The sequence below is a fragment of the Paramisgurnus dabryanus genome, chromosome 11 (assembly GCF_030506205.2).
Source record: "Paramisgurnus dabryanus chromosome 11, PD_genome_1.1, whole genome shotgun sequence".
In the NCBI taxonomy this organism is placed as follows: domain Eukaryota; kingdom Metazoa; phylum Chordata; class Actinopteri; order Cypriniformes; family Cobitidae; genus Paramisgurnus; species Paramisgurnus dabryanus.
Genome location: NC_133347.1, coordinates 5,484,007 through 5,500,463, shown reverse-complemented (window position 1 = coordinate 5,500,463; position 16,457 = coordinate 5,484,007). Strand labels below are relative to the sequence as shown.

Below are 16,457 nucleotides of genomic sequence, written 5' to 3'. Positions count from 1 at the left end.
GATTTGGAAGCAGTGGCTCACAGCAGTCCATATGAAGTACAAAAGACTACGGCCATTAATAATGAATGACCCAAGATATTCATTGTGAGGGTTGTCTCTGCTTTCCAAACACCCACATCATGGAGATTTTTAAAGAAAAAAAACAAGAAAAGAAAGACGTTAAACATTAATAAATCAGCGAATACATTTTAAGAGTATTTGGTAAAGTGTAATGTAATTGTTCTTATATTTTACAGAACGTCTGCAGAAAGACGTACATTTTTAAAAAGTCATTGAGTATTGCTGGTGGCCTGGAAAATACCCAAAATATGAGGTAACCCATGTACATTAAAAATATAGATTTTTATTTTTTAAACTTTTGTAGATTTTTAAACCTTATTAAACAGGACAAAAAAAATTGTGTTAGATTTACAAAGCAGCTGAATTCAGTATCTCTCTGACGTTAATTGGACTTCTCACAGTCATTTCTGTAAAAGTAAATTGAATGCTGTCAGGGGTGTGAAGTATATTCCGCTCTTCTTTTGTTTCAATCAGTCACTGGGGTCTGACCGGGGGTCTGCCCGGGTCTGGTGCCGTATTACGCCCGAGCAGCTTGTCTGCTAGAACAGATCAATCCGCAGACCAATCAGCCTAGTGGTTTAAAAAAAGAGATTTTTTTTATCGTCACATTGCATCTGCATCCCTTTTATAAAGTCACACTTCATCTGAAACGCTAAAATAACAGTTAAACAGTAAAAAACAAAATGAGAACATTTTAACATCAATAATTGATAGAAAAGCGATTTAGATTCAAAGACGAATAAAAAGTTAATTAATTACTTTAAATGCATTTCCAATGTATATACAAACAAATTAATTTACAGGCATGTTATCAGCATTTACAAAAAACTATTTATGTCTAAAGTAGTAATACATTTTTATATATAACGACATAAAAAATGCGTATTTTAGGAAGTCTGGAGTTACCATGACATTTCAGTCCATTTGACAAAAATCTCCGCAACAATTCGATACCCGAGTCTATCAGGAGTTCGAACAGCCAATAATCACGAACGAAACGGCGTGACGTAAAAGTCCCGGTAGAAAAGGCGCGTTGGGTTTGCGTGCGTTTGGAGAGGGAAGAGCACAGGGAGGTTGGATCAGCCTATACCTCACTGCCTCACTGGATTATACAAACCAAAAGTGTCCTCAACTCCACCTCCTCCTCAATTACCTACACGCTGAGGTTACTGCAAGCTGGACGAACAACAACAGAAAATACAACATACGACATCTCATTTATTAAAACCATTGAGTTAGTAGCGTTTCCTGCGCATCCAAGCTGCTGAAGTTGGACGCTTTGCGCGCGCGCGTCATAACAAACTGTCGTGAAGGAACTGAAGAGACGAGAATGAATATATAATCACTTACACGATCTCTATCTTCATTTAGTCGCTTCCCAGGCATTTCGGGATTATATTTTTTATTCTTCGGTGATGCAACGTCGGATTTTTTTTCTGTGTGGCAACAGACCAAGACTGATTTCTGACGAGACAAGAGAAGATTGAAAAACTATTGAGATCTAACACTGACAAATGCATGTCCTAAATGTGGTAACAGAAAGTTACTCACGAAGAAATAGGAGGGTCCAGTGTTGCACATGTAGAGGGGGCATCAGTAGCTGGTATGTGCTCAAAGCTCTGGAATGCTCACATAGGTTACAACACCAATACTATCTGTACCTGCTGCATGTTTTGCGCTCTGAGAAATTATTGCATTCAATGCATCCGGAGTGGACAGTCTTGATAAACGAATAACGATTAGCTCGATCAGATCCTCAAACGGGATTTCTTTAATGAAAGAGAGAGGTCATATGAACTGCACAGACCTAGAAGTGCGTCTCACGGAAATCTTGGGTTGCAGATCTGACGGAAGCACGTGCTATTCGGTCTCATCTGCGGCAACGATGCTTTTCCACGGTCTGCCTGGAGGCGAGATGCATGGTGTTATGGAAGAAATGGAGCGGAGAGGAAAGAGCGATTCGGCGACTATCAGCTCGGCCATAGATATGGGGGAAACAGAGACGGTAGGAGAAAGCCATGCCTCTCGCTCCAGGCGCTTGCCTGAAAATTCTGATAGCCCATGTTAACTGAACCGTTATCCAGACAGTGATATAGAGGCTCAGAGACGTGATTTCGATCTTGTTTATTAAAACAAACTTCAAACTTTTGTGAAACCAAAATAACAGGCCTGTTCTTCAATGCATTGCTTGTGGTCTTTTGTCACGGCTGTATTCCAAGTAGTCAAATAAATCTACGACATACGATAAATGCATTCGATTCGTTTTAAGTTTGTTCTTGCGACAAATAGTCTTATTTAATTTTGAAAATAAAAGATTTTACAAAAACATTTAAAAGTAAATTAATTTGACATTATCGACCTGAAAACTATTTGAAAAGTATTACATTTTAAACACTGACAGCGAGAAAATGTTAGTTGCAAACTATTTTAGTTGCTTTTACTGATTGTATTATTCTATGAAGGATATCGTTTCTAGAATTAACATCATATCAGTAAATTTAAGTTTTGCCATTTATGCTGCACAATCAATATGAGTTTCATAAATAAATGTGAAGCTCAATAATGAAATCGACATTCTGTGTTTTAATTTATCTACAAAGTAAAATTAATTACAATGAGAAGGTACCCACAAAAAATAGCAGACAGACATTAGGTGGGAACTTATCAAATTTACATCTTTTTAAGTCTTAATGTTTGTTATTAACTTTAAAATATAAGGCTGAACCCTTTATAGTTAATACTTTGGAAATTACACAAATTTATCAGTTTGTTTGGCAGCTGTGATACTTAAGGATGATTAACAGTTTAATTTATACTGCAGACCAAAATGCAGACAATGGTAAAAAAAAACATTATTAAAGGACCGCGGGCGATTTGCGTTCAGAGTTCTTTAAATGTCTTTCTTATTTTATTTTTTAAACTACATTAAATTGTATTATTGCAAATATATTTATATTTGGCATTTCCTATCGAATATCAATATTTTATTAAACAAAAAAGAAGTTAAAATTTCTATTCTTATACAGTCCACTGTTGCTCAAGCACATGGATTGTGAATAAGATATTACACCACCTCATTCTGAACATTAGTGATACACTAATAATTTGTTTTTGTTGTTGTTAAAAAAATTACATTTTATTTAAAATAGTGTTTGGGCTATGCCAAGTATTGCATCTATACTCGCTTTAAATAATTATATATTTATCTGTTACTAATTCCCATGCATTTGTATAACAGAAATGAGTGCTGGAGTAAAATATTGTTTGTGTGAGACTTGTGTTTGTGTTTAGGTCTTTACTGAGTCCATGTGTATTTCTGCAGAATATGCCCTCTATCAGCGGGGATCGGGTGGCTTTGTGTGCGGGCTGTGGAGGAAAGATCTCGGATCGCTATTACCTGCTCGCCGTGGATAAACAGTGGCACATGCGCTGTCTGAAGTGCTGTGAGTGTAAACTAAACCTGGAGTCTGAGCTCACCTGCTTCAGCAAAGATGGAAGCATCTACTGCAAAGAGGATTATTACAGGTGTGCAAAACACACATGGAGTACTGGAGTAGGCTAGCTGATCGTTTTGTTAAAATACCGCAATAACTCGTGTTGTTTTGACAATTTAATACATTCATTATCGACATACAGTGGTATTTGTTGTTTGCCAAACGTATTTCATTTGTATGTATATATAATCTATTAAATTAAGAAAACAAAACATAAATGCAAAACATAAATCGTGTAGTATATTATTTGGACGCCAAATTATAACATTTTTATTAAACGATCTGTTCGAAAAAAAAGAAACGCATTATTTATAGAAAAACTACCTTGTTTAATGTTAAGTTGGTATTTTCTTGAGCCTGCATTATATCATTTATAAATCAAGCAAGGCCCATTAAGATAATCATATAAGTAAACGTTTAACCCATTACCATTTTCAATTAGACTATGGCACGTGACTGTCTCAATTGTAGGTTATTTAGTCATTATTGGAGACATTATCACTGAATGAGCTAATGCATCATGCACGTCAGAATATTTACACAGGGCCAGATATCAAAACACTGCACGTGCATTCGATCATTTCCCATCAACAATAGTCGGTATTTATTTATGCAAAGCATTTAATGTGTTGTATTCACGTTCGGGTTTGAAGTGTGCTGAAGGGTCACAATTGCTCTGTTCTCCCGCAGAAGGTTTTCGGTGCAGAGATGTGCCCGGTGCCACCTCGGGATCTCGGCCTCGGAAATGGTCATGAGGGCCAGGGATTTGGTGTACCACTTGAACTGTTTCACCTGCACGACGTGCAACAAAATGCTGACGACTGGGGACCACTTCGGCATGAAAGACAGTCTAGTGTACTGCAGGCTACACTTTGAAACGCTCATCCAGGGAGACTTCCCCACGCATTTCAATCACACGGATGTAACGCCTAATAAAGGACTGGGCAGCACGGGACCTCTAGGACTTTCTTATTATAACGGCGTGAACACGGTACAGAAGGGCCGACCGAGAAAGAGAAAGAGCCCGGGGCCCGGAGCAGACTTAGCGGCGTACAACGCAGGTAAGAACCTCACATCATGTTTTTGGATTTCTTATCTGAAATGCCTGTTATTGAGTCGACAATAAATCGACCATCACAACTTTTACTTAAGAGCACATGGCAATGTTCTCGTTGGTATTGTTGCTAGTTATTTGCTAACTGCAATTTTCTGCGATATTTTAATAGTTAAGGTTAAATAAACGAAAGTTTTATTGACTTTGAAGGGCAAGACAAAACATGCTACTTTCACCGCCAAAGCAGAAAGTTGTTTTTAGTGCTTTACGACACATGAATAATTGAATGTGGCATCGATTTAATAAACTGACATCTAATCACCTCAGGCTAATAAAAACATGAATATGATTTTAATTAGCTCTTTTAAATAATATACTTAACAAAAAATTAAAAGCAGGCTTAAACAGGCGAATCATTTAAAATTATTTTAAAGTATTTAAGTTTAATAATAAAACAATACTTATTATTATTTAATTAAATACTTTTAATTTCCCTGTTTGTTATATTTTTCCTTATGTCTTTGTTACATATTTAGCCTTAGCCTTATAAAATAACGTAAAAAAACATCAAACATATATTTGTTTTATGTTATTTTACGTTAATCTCCGTATTTTTGGTATTTTTAATGTACACTTGTACGCAAATAAAACTGCACGAATCATGCACTATGGTTCACTTATTTAATACAATCGATACACATCACAGATTTCTGCCAAACACTTGAGTTTGTGTTGAACAACGTGACTCATTCGCTCGGGCATTTCGGGCCCCTCAGCGGGGCATTTGGGCCCCTGCTCGAGGACCAAACAGAGGAATGATGACGACTACAGGGGCTGACAAGTGGAAAATGGCTTAGATGCTAGTCGAGACTTTTAGAAGATTAAAAAGAAAAGAAAGTAGAAAAGAAAGAACGAACGAAAGAAAGAAAAAGAAAGAGGGAGGGATGATGTGTGTGTGTATGTGAGTGAGAGAGAAAGGGAGCACGTGAAACTTTTCCAAGCAGACTAACAAATTAATTTACCATTACACTGTTTCTACGTGTGCTATAAAAAGATCAGAAATTGTTTTCAGTCATTTTACTTCTAGAAGTCTGACTTGAATAAAGCGAGAAGCAAATGAGATGTTACTGACGCTATTTATTTCCGATGAAAATATCATTTTGAACGTTTTAAAATGCAAACATCGTTTCTGAGATCGTCAAGTTATTTCACGTTTATGTCAGAACCTCTGGTATAACATTTATATTATTATTATTATTATGTTTATATTGTTATGGTATTTTTGAGTGGTAATTTCGCAAAAACAAACAAACAAAAAACATGTAATGCTGTTACAGTTATTTCTTTTACTACACGCGAACTTTGGTATTTTTGTTAACGTTTGTTGTCATGGATCTTTCGTTTGTTCAGTTAATCATTGGATTATCCAGCTCTTATTACCCAATATTTCATATTACAGATTGAAAATGATATGTTAAATGGTACTTTTAAAATCAGATCAACTCTTTACAACCATCTTAACAATACCGACGTGTTACACAAAGTGTATGAACTATAAAGTCTCTCTCTGCTTTCAGATCATTGCTGCCCCCATCAGATCACACTTTAAACAACAGCACAAATAAAAGGAAAAACCTTGAAAAATGATAAACAATAATTCATTATTGCTTAATAGAGTTAACACGTGCAGATTAATAATTCTGTGTTAGAGATAATTGTTTTTGACATCTATCATGGTAAAGGTAACAGTATTTCTCAATGACCATATTTCTGTCAGGAGGAAACATTTGTTCACCATGTGTAGCGTTGTAAGCCTTCAAGGTTAATTATCTGAAGTGTTGATCAGACGATTTTCAATGACTAATATTTGTAGTTGTCAGAGAAAACATAATTTCGAACTGTCATGCGTCTAGCAACACATAAACTTCTGCCAAGAATGTGGAACTGGCGCAAACACATTTCTGACACATTGAGAAGGGCCTATCTCCTAAACACTCGTGCCCAACGATGAATGCTGTGGGCTATTTTACAATTAAATTCAACAGTCATCTTATAAACAGAAAGATTCATATGTCCATTTGCAGGGGGCATTTTGCACTGTTCTGAAATAGCCAAATCTTTTAGTGCTATAAGGATGCTCAAGAAAAGGATGTTTTTAAAGGCAGAAATTTTTTTTTAAAAGTGAAAATAATCAGATTGGTATGATGCAAAACAAATCTTTTATAAATCTTATACTGTTGAATAAGAACATGGGTAACACTTAACAATAAGGTTGTATTTGCAACAATAGTAAATGCATAAACATGAACCAGTTTTTCAGCATTTATTAAACTTAATCAGTTAATGTTAGTTAATGCCAATACAATTGTTCATGTTTAAAGATACAACTTTTGATCTTAAAAACGAATTAGTAAAAGCTGAAATGAACTTAAACTAAGATTAATAAATGCTGTAGAAGTAATGTTCATTGTTAGTTCAATGCAAATTACATTACAAATACAACCATATTGTAGTTACAACAGTATGTTTATTGTGTTCAGAAAGAAAGATAAACACAATATGATTTAAGGCCACATCATAGTGCAGATTATTATATATGCAGTAACTTGCAAACACAGCAACATCATTGTGCTCCAGCTTTTTTGTTATCCAGCCTAAATTTGAGACTAAACACATTTCTGGATTGCCATAAAGACACAATAAAATACCGAGGGGAGAGAACCTCCTGACCGTTTCAGTATATGATGAAACACTGAGCCATCTTACTCTCACGCTTGTATTTTTATTAGCTCAATGAAGAAACTTACTAAAAAACCCAGTCAATTACAATTGCATGTGATTCTCTATTGATGCATTGAAACCAAAATGTTTTCAATGCATCAAAAAATGGAAAAATATTTATTTTGTAGCTTATATCTACTTACTTTGTTTCAAATCAAACAGCTTTGAGCTGCAATGAGAATGACGGAGATCCAATGGACAGAGACTCTCAATACAGCACCAACCAGAAGACCAAACGCATGAGAACCTCTTTTAAACACCATCAGCTAAGGACCATGAAGTCTTATTTCGCCATAAACCACAATCCTGATGCCAAGGACCTGAAGCAGTTGGCCCAGAAAACAGGACTAACCAAGCGTGTGCTACAGGTCAGAAATCTCCTTCCAATTAGCAAAATGGTTTTGGCTTGCTGCTATAAATGTAATCTCACAACAAGCTTGAGATGTTAACCTCATGCTTTTTATATTCATCTACATTATTTTGTCAAAAGTTCAGTTCAGTGTATCACTATAGCTGCACTTTCCTGCAGTGCAAATACAGACGTGTTAAACATTCATTCACTTCAGCGCCAACTTAAGAGGAATCAAAATTGTAACCAAATATAATTTATATGCATGACAGTCACATTTCTTAATGCATTGATATTCACAGGAGGAATGTAGAAGGAGATACAGAGAAAAAATCTCAATGAATTACATAAAAACATTACATTAAAATTCTGGGTTGTTTTAACCCATTTGCTGGGTTATGAGTTGAAACAACCAAGCAGTATGGTTAAATCAACCCAGCAGTTGGGTCATTTTAACCCAGCAGTGTGTTCTGTCCAATAGTGACCCAACCCTGGGTTAAAACAACCCAGCACTTTTAAGAGTATAAAAATTTACTGATATATTGGCCAATAATCGGTATCGGTCGATAAAAGCAATTTTTCTCACTATCGGCCGATATATCCTCTTAATCAAAAGGAAAATGCAATGAATTTGAGCTCTGTGTATAAAAAAATTATAGAAACATCTCAATTTAATGTTCAATATTAATGGTCATTAACATTCAGAAAATGTAATCTTCAGAATTTAAATGCAAGTTAATATAACCACCAAACTATCGGTATCGGCATATGTCACTCTGAATAACCAGCTATCGTTGGAAAAATGTAATATTATTGCATCTCTTCTGTAAATAAAGTTTGCGTTTTAGATCAGATCTGCAAATAATAAGCTCATATGTTTGTCAGCCATTATCAAAACCAGAAAAACAAAACGCAGTTGGCTTGTAAATGCTCCGGCACAGCAATCAGGGGACCAAAGACAACAAAAAAATAGAAATAGACAAAATATTCACGAGCAGAAATGAAGAATGCAATCTCAAAGCGTTAATTATCATTGCCAGAAAACAAAGCCGTCATGAAGCTTTGATGAGACAAATGTCTGTCCCCTGTGTATCACAACATTTTCACACGTTTCTCTCCTTTATGGATTCGACTCTAACTGCCGCTATTTTGTCACACCAGGTCTGGTTCCAGAACGCTCGGGCCAAGTTCAGAAGGAACCTTCTCCGTCAGGAGAACACAGGTGTGGACAAGGCCTCGGACGGGTCGACCCTACCTGGAGGAACACCGTCTGGACCTGCCTCAGAGATATCCAATGCCTCCATGAGTCCGTCCAGTACCCCCACCACCCTTACAGACCTTACGAACCCCACCATGCCAACCGTCACATCTGTACTGACCTCTGTGCCAGGCAGTCTGGACGTTCACGAATGCCGAAGTCCCTCGCAAAGCACGTTGACCAGCCTTTTCTGATGATCATCATTCAGAGGACACGCGAGCACACAGACACCTGCTTCCTGTGAAGTCCGGTCATGGATGCGACCAGGGTTCGGCTCCGATTCAAAGAGGAACATCTTCAACATCTTGTTCAATTCATGTGGAAAAATCCACTGAAATTAGAAATGCAGCATTACGTTAGCACTGATCGTCTTTATTTCATTGCTCCATTTCATTGTGATAGTCATTCATCAACGACCTACTGTCATTAAAAAACATCAAAACCGATCTACCTGGGCATCTTTTGTAGAGGCCAGTGATAGGGCCAATTGAAGTCAAAAGATTTTACGACGACTCACGTTTGTCCGTGAGCCGCTTTAGAGTATTGAATCTTGGGGAAGACTTAAGTCTCACTGACAGATCTGTTGATCATTTTCAAGTCTTTGAAACTATTAAAGAGACTGGATTCGCATTTAATTTTATATGTCCCCCAGCAATGTTTACAGAAAGAGACTGAGACTGCAGCTGATGGGAACTGATTCAACCGTCAACCTCTTATTTATGTTCACACACAGGGGTCTGTGTGAGGATGCCGGATTACAATGTGAATAATGATGAGATAAGTGTAAACAGCAAACGATAGCCTGACTGTCATGTGCCTTAAATCCTGCAATGTAGTCACTGAAGCCCTGTTAGCATCGTTCAAAGAATTACATAGAAAAACGTGTATTTTAATTTGTTGAATGAAAACGATAATTCGGCGTCAACACGGCACGCACGAAAAGCAGAGTTTGTGTACGTCCATATATTCTCATTCCAACATATTACCTCACTCTGACATCACTGGATACGAAGCAGTACATACGAAACGGGACGGCACGTTTCGATCTCCCGAGACGACTTAATGCACTGATAGAGAAAACATCACGGAGAGGCGGGCTGTTATCTGTTAAAGACAAACCATGATGGGAATAGCACCATGAAATGGATCTTATCACAAATAAACACTTGATTTATGGAAGGAAACGTGTTTTTTTCACTCAGTTAGGTGATTTTTTTCAACCATTAGGATGTGACAGTGTTGGAGACAGGGTATGTTTCCATGGTAACCAGAGGCTGCTTGTTGAAAATGCTGTACAGTTTTGACAGATTATTGAGTAATTGAGTCCAACCCTGGCAGTATACCCTTTGATGTAAATCTTCAGTTCTGTAAAATATAAAAAATTGAATCACTATTCTGTGGTCCTCATTATTTTCACCAATTTCAAATCCTTTGATTAGCACGGTAACATATTTATGCATGTTCATAAACACATATCGAGAATTCATTCAATGAATGAATGAATGTAATAAAGAACAAAAAGTAACATTATATTACAAACAAACTAATTATAAACGTTAACATCAATGATATCGCCAATTGCCAAACAACCAAAATGCCATTATAGTGGTACTAAATTTAAAATGAAAAACAATTCTTAAACTTGCTATTTGATTCTTTAAAATAGTTTGGAAAAAATTCAGCTTAGTGCAATAAAAACTTTTATAACTGTCTCGTTTTATAAATAAATAATAGAAATAAAACGTTTTATAAATATAACTCCCTGTTTCACAGATAAGATTTATGGCTAGTCCTAGACTAAAACACATGTTTGAGCTGTCTAAACTAAAAGTAACTTGCGCTGAAATATGCCAGTACTATTGTTTGTCTCAAGATACACAACGTCTTTTTTTAAAGCATGAGTATAAAATATGCTTTTACATCTTAATATAACTAAGGCCTAGTCCTGACTCTAGCTAAGCCTTGTCTGTGAAACCAGTGGCCGGTTGCATAAACATAGCTGTGACGTTAAGACTGCGTCTTAAGAATGATTCTGACTAACTAGCAATTAGTTAGGGCTAATCAGTCTTATTATTTGGATTTAAATTAGACCAATCTACCTTTCTATGTTACATACTTGAAACAGTTATGATCAGTCTTGAAAAATAAAATTCATGACTAAATTTTAAGACTAGTCTTAAAGTTTTATGCAACCGGCCACAGGCCTAAATGTTTTAGTTAAAATTTTTTTATTGAAGGTATACACTTAAAAAAATGCAGGGTAATTTTTTAACCCAGCAATGGGGTCAAAAAGGGATAACCCCAACCCGTTGCTTGGTAGTCAATTTATTTATATACAGTAGCACAAATTTACAGTCCTTCTATAAAAAGATTTTTTGTAATTGTTGCGGGCACAAATCCTTGATCTTGCGACACGTTTTCTTAAAAAATGCTAAGGAATATGCGGGATATTTATGCAATTTTATGCGATGAAATTGCGGGAACTTGCAAAAATTGCGTGAACTTGCAAAAACTGCGGGAACTTGCAAAACTGCGGGAACTTGCAAAACTGCGGGAACTTGCAAAAACTGTTTGCAGCTTTTGCAGCATTTCAATGGAGTCGAACGTCACATAATCACGTCACTTCATAAAGTTCCCATGGCAACAGGGGACATGGCTGCGCTTGTTTGAAGAAAATGCAACATTTTCAACTTTCTGCTAAGATATATGTGATTTTTGCTACAAAAATGCGGGGATTATGAAATCATGCAAGCCCTGCATATTTTGCGCACGGAAATCTGCAATTTATGCTGCAAAAGTGCGGCGTAATTGAAAAAATGCAGCCCCCACATAAATATGCGGACTTTATGCGTTGAATCATGCGATCGCATAATCACGTTTTTCTGGAGGGACTGACTTTAAAACAGCCATTGTTGATCCAAAGTGCTTTACAATAAAAAGTTACTTTAGAAGCAACAGAAATCAAAAATTAAAAGGAGAGGAAAAACACATATACACATATAAAAAACATCAAAAGTACTGTACACAACATCACATGCAAGGATGTAAAAATTAGTCTTTAAGTTTGATTTAAAAACGCTGAGCGATGGAGAGGCCCTGATAGTAAGGGGTAAACTGTTCCAGAGTTTAGGGGCAGCAACGTCGAAAGCTCTGTCACATTTAGATTTACAAATATAAACATTTTATGGTGCAATTTAACCCAATGGCTGGGGTTTTCTTGTCTTTTACCTAACTCTGGGTTGAAAATAACCCAGCATTGAGTATATCAATTCTTCCCTAAAAGCTTTTCTTTCTAAGAAAATGATTATAATATGTGATGTGACAGCTTTAAATTTTGATCAGAGAAAAATAACGTTTTATAATCAGGCTTACGGTAAAAACAAAAGAAAAAAAAAATGTTTACAAAAACGACACACATTGAAAAAAATCTGCCGATGGGGTAAGCAAATTTTCAAGAAAAAATGGCAGATTTTTTTGCTTGTTTTATGCAAAAAATCATTTAAAATTGATATTTTTGGTCTAAAAACTAGACTTATGTTCTTGGGTCGTTTTGCTCATCAAGAAAAAGCATCTTAATTTAAGAATTTTTAGATATTTTTACTGAAAACAAGACAAAAATACTAAGAATTTTTTTTCTTGAAAATCATTTTTTGCAGTGCATTGATGCATCTGTATGAGCCGTGCATTATTTATAAGCTTAAAGAAAAAAATGGTGTACAAAACGCACTCATAAACGTAGAGTATTGCAGTAATAATGTTTTAAAGGTGAACAGTGGAACGCTTGGAATGTTTATTATAGCCCATTTAAAATGTACAGTCACATGTTCATCATACCTTGATGTTTGGCACGTTTGCCAGGAAGCTTTAAACTCACTCTGGCCTGAAAATCTCGACAAACATTAGATCTGTGACTCCCTGCATCTTTGCTTTCTTTGGGTTGCTGTTTGCTTAAAAGAATTCTGGAGTGGTCTGGCCTGAAGCCCATCGCTCGGGCTCCTGGAGGCCTGGCAGACTGGGTTGTAATGGGCTCACGATGGGTGCCAGAGCCAGACAGCCACCGTGGAAGCCAATGTGGTGCCCAGATGTACAGCACATTACCGCATTAAGCCACACGATGAATGCTTTTATAAAGAGAGAGACTGCTATTTAAAACACGCAACAGCCTTTTTGGAAATAGTCGGTCCAATAAAATTTAATATGGAATATTATTACCTCATTTCAGACTGTTCACAATCTAAATCTCATCACATTGAGCTGAATATTTCTGATCGGACCCTGACATGTACGCTGAGATTTTTAAGACACCGCAATGTGTCAGAGGTTTTTAAAGACATTTACTACTGCATGTGATGGCGACAGGCTTCCCGGATCTATTCGGTCCAGTTAACTTGTGCTTTCTCCAATGTTCAACTAGTGGTTTAATTAACCAGCACACAACTAGGCCACTCCCTGCTTGTGTCTTACAATAAAAAAACATAAATAACGCTGCTACTAGAAAACCAAAAATTTAAAACACAACAAATAATGTAAAGGGGCCATGGCATGAAACTTTTTCTATGTTTAAGTGCTATGATTGCGTCCCCAGTGCTTCTATCAACCTTGAAAATGTGAAAAAGAAAGATCAACCCAGTAACTTAGTTTTGGTAAACCATTCTCTACAAGCACGTGAAAAAATAGGTCGTTGAAATTTGGCTCTCCTTATGATGTCATAAGGAGCCCTTTTAATAATAATCCTGGCTCCTTAATCTGCACTATCCAATTCAAAGCACAATTGCATTTTTGCACACACATAAACAGTGGCAATTTTAACTTGCTATAATAAATTATCTATATGGTATTTTGATCTTAAACTTCACATATGTGCTCTGGGGACACCAAAGATTTATTTGACATCTTAAAAAAGTCTTGTGACATGTCCCCTTTAACAAACATGTTGGATAATACCAAAGTACTCTATTATTAGGGGCCAAGCACCGAAGGTGCTGAGGCACCTATTGGAACTGTCAGTATTATTATTCTTCATCTTCCCCAATGGGAGTCTATGGCAGCCCTATGAACCGTACGTAGGAAAATGATGAAATTTGGCACAGTTGTAGTGGAGGTCTTAAAAAGTCATGTGACCAAAAATGGGGTCTCTAGTCCTAACTCTATAGCGCCACCAGCAGTGCAAAAATTCAATGTTCAAATGGTTATAACTGCTGATCCGCTTGATCTATGAAAATTCTACTTAGTACACGTGATTGCTCTCCTCATGCTTGTTGTTTTTAATACCTTACAGTAAAACTCCACCCATTACAGTAGCGGCCATTTTGAAATGTACAGTATTCCGTTTATTCGCTACTCCTCCTTCAAATTTGGTTCAATTGTTATGAAATTTGGCACAGGTGAACTTTGGAGTGAGCCGCACAGAAATGACCGAACAGAATTTTGATATTTATCTTTTTTCAAAAGTAATAAATGCGCAAACTTAACGAGGTTGACGCAAAAATGGTTCTGAAGCTGTAGCTCGGCCATTCTTTGATCAATTGAAATGAAATTTGGTACACTTCATGTGGATCATGAACTTGGAGTTCATTCTCAAATTTGGTGACAGCGCCACCTATGGGTCATGAGATATGAAAATAGGCTATTTTTGCCCATAACTTCTGAACTGTTTGTCAGAAAATTATGATCTTGATGTCTATGGATTGCTTACCTCATGCCGCATCTGTCGATGTGTATTATGCCGGGTTTGACCGAACCGCCTGTCCGCCATTTTGAAATTTCACATAATTTGTTATATTTTTTGAACTATTGGACATATCCGCGCAAAAATTAGTAAGGAGCTTCGACATGATGTCCTGAAGGTACCTGGGAAGTCAGAGTACAGCGCCACCTAGGGGTTATAAACTATAACAGTTCTTATGGAACTGCTTATAACTTCTGAATACTTTGTCTGATATTAATTTCTTTGTGAAATTGTATTCACTGGTTTATGCCGATTGCAACGATACCTCGTTTGTCATTTTCCAACATTCTGTTCATGTGTTATTGTAAAGCATATGGTAGATGATTTTTTCGCTACTCCTTTTACAAATTTTGTTTATTTTATGCCAGGTACTGCTCGTATAATGTTTGGAGCAATCCACACAGAAATGACCGAACAGATTTTTGATATTCTGTTCTCTTTCTTAGAAATACCACTCCAAAGTTGACCGTGCCTGTGACATTGTCTATTTGTCATAGTAAATTAAAGGCATTCCATGCAGTTTGATGTTTTTGTCAAACAGCGACCCCTAGAGTCACTGGGGAAAACTTGCAACTGTCGTAATTTCGCACGCCCACTCTGTACGTACCTGTTAGGATAGTGTTGGGCGTGAGATGGACTTCGAAGATAATGACCAGGGAATGTTTCACAGTTTCATACAAATATTAGGCTACTGCATGTCTACTAAACTACAGATGATGGTAATAGGATAATATGAAGTTTATGCCAAGTGTAGAGTAGGCATATAATAATAAAAGTAGCCTACCGCGTTTGCTGGCTTATTACGTTTTTACAAGATTGCAGCTTAATCACAAGTAAACAGTCTATAGTCTAACGTTATGTCTACTGTATAATTTCATTTGTTTTTTAATTGTAATGTAAACATTACAAAATGTATTGACAAAGTTAATTGTATACGTTGCATTATTTCATAACATTGGCCGTTATTCGTTGGCCATAAGCAATCGAAATTAGACAAATGACTACGTACACATCACAACACAACACTTGAGTTTAGATGGCCAAAAAAACATGTAAGAGAAACGAGTGTTTGTTAGCAAGTCTGCTAAATGCTCTTATGATCGTAAGCTAGCTAGACCCTTGTTGAAGTTATTTTACTGGTCTAATTATCAACACTGGATGAATGAACAGCTTAGTAAAAAAATACACACTACAAGCAAGCGCAACCACATACAACATAGACCGCAAACAAATTTACAAATAAAAGATTTACTTACTTGTCCATCAACAAGATCGCCAGATCAGCATCCCTTTTGCATCCAGGGCTGTCTATTAGCTCACGCCAACGAGTAAAAACCTGACCGCGTGGGACTCTTGTCCGGTTCCTAACTCGGTCAGATTCTCTTTTTCGCTTTCTACTCTCTTCCGAACGGATTTTCTTAGCTGTTTCCCTCATCGAGCATCACGTCTCAAATGCGCGCGTGCAGTTGTTGTTACAGGCTTGTTGTTACAGGCTTGTTTGACTTCGTGCAGCGCTGCAGGAACCAACAGCCGGATGACGTCAAAGTGCCGTCTCGGATCATTCTCGCGGTACTTTTACGTCATCCGACTACCGGTTCTTGCAGCGCTGCACGAAGTCGAACAAGCCTAACGTGTGTGACGTCGTTGCCGTAAAGCAAGTCGTGATTCTCGCGAGATTTGTCAGGGGCGGTTCTCTCAAGCTTGCATTGCTGGTTTTGGTAGCGGCGTCCTTC

The 16,457-nt window shown here is 36.9% G+C and overlaps 1 protein-coding gene across 2 annotated transcripts; it reads left to right on the top strand.

Moving 5' to 3' along the window:
* The first annotated feature begins 1,134 nt into the window (after positions 1-1,134).
* lhx2b (LIM homeobox 2b) lies at positions 1,135-10,389 on the top strand. 2 transcript variants are annotated; one of them, XM_065247881.2, is made up of 5 exons: positions 1,135-2,065; positions 3,383-3,585; positions 4,248-4,615; positions 7,552-7,757; positions 8,900-10,389. In XM_065247881.2, exons 1-5 carry the CDS (start codon positions 1,835-1,837, stop codon positions 9,188-9,190), a joined length of 1,299 nt encoding a protein of 432 aa, XP_065103953.1. In that variant the 5' UTR covers positions 1,135-1,834; the 3' UTR covers positions 9,191-10,389. The 2 variants fall into 2 exon arrangements, with proteins under 2 accessions (XP_065103953.1, XP_065103952.1); XM_065247880.2 differs by having other exon boundaries at positions 4,245-4,615.
* Positions 10,390-16,457: the final 6,068 nt, after the last annotated feature.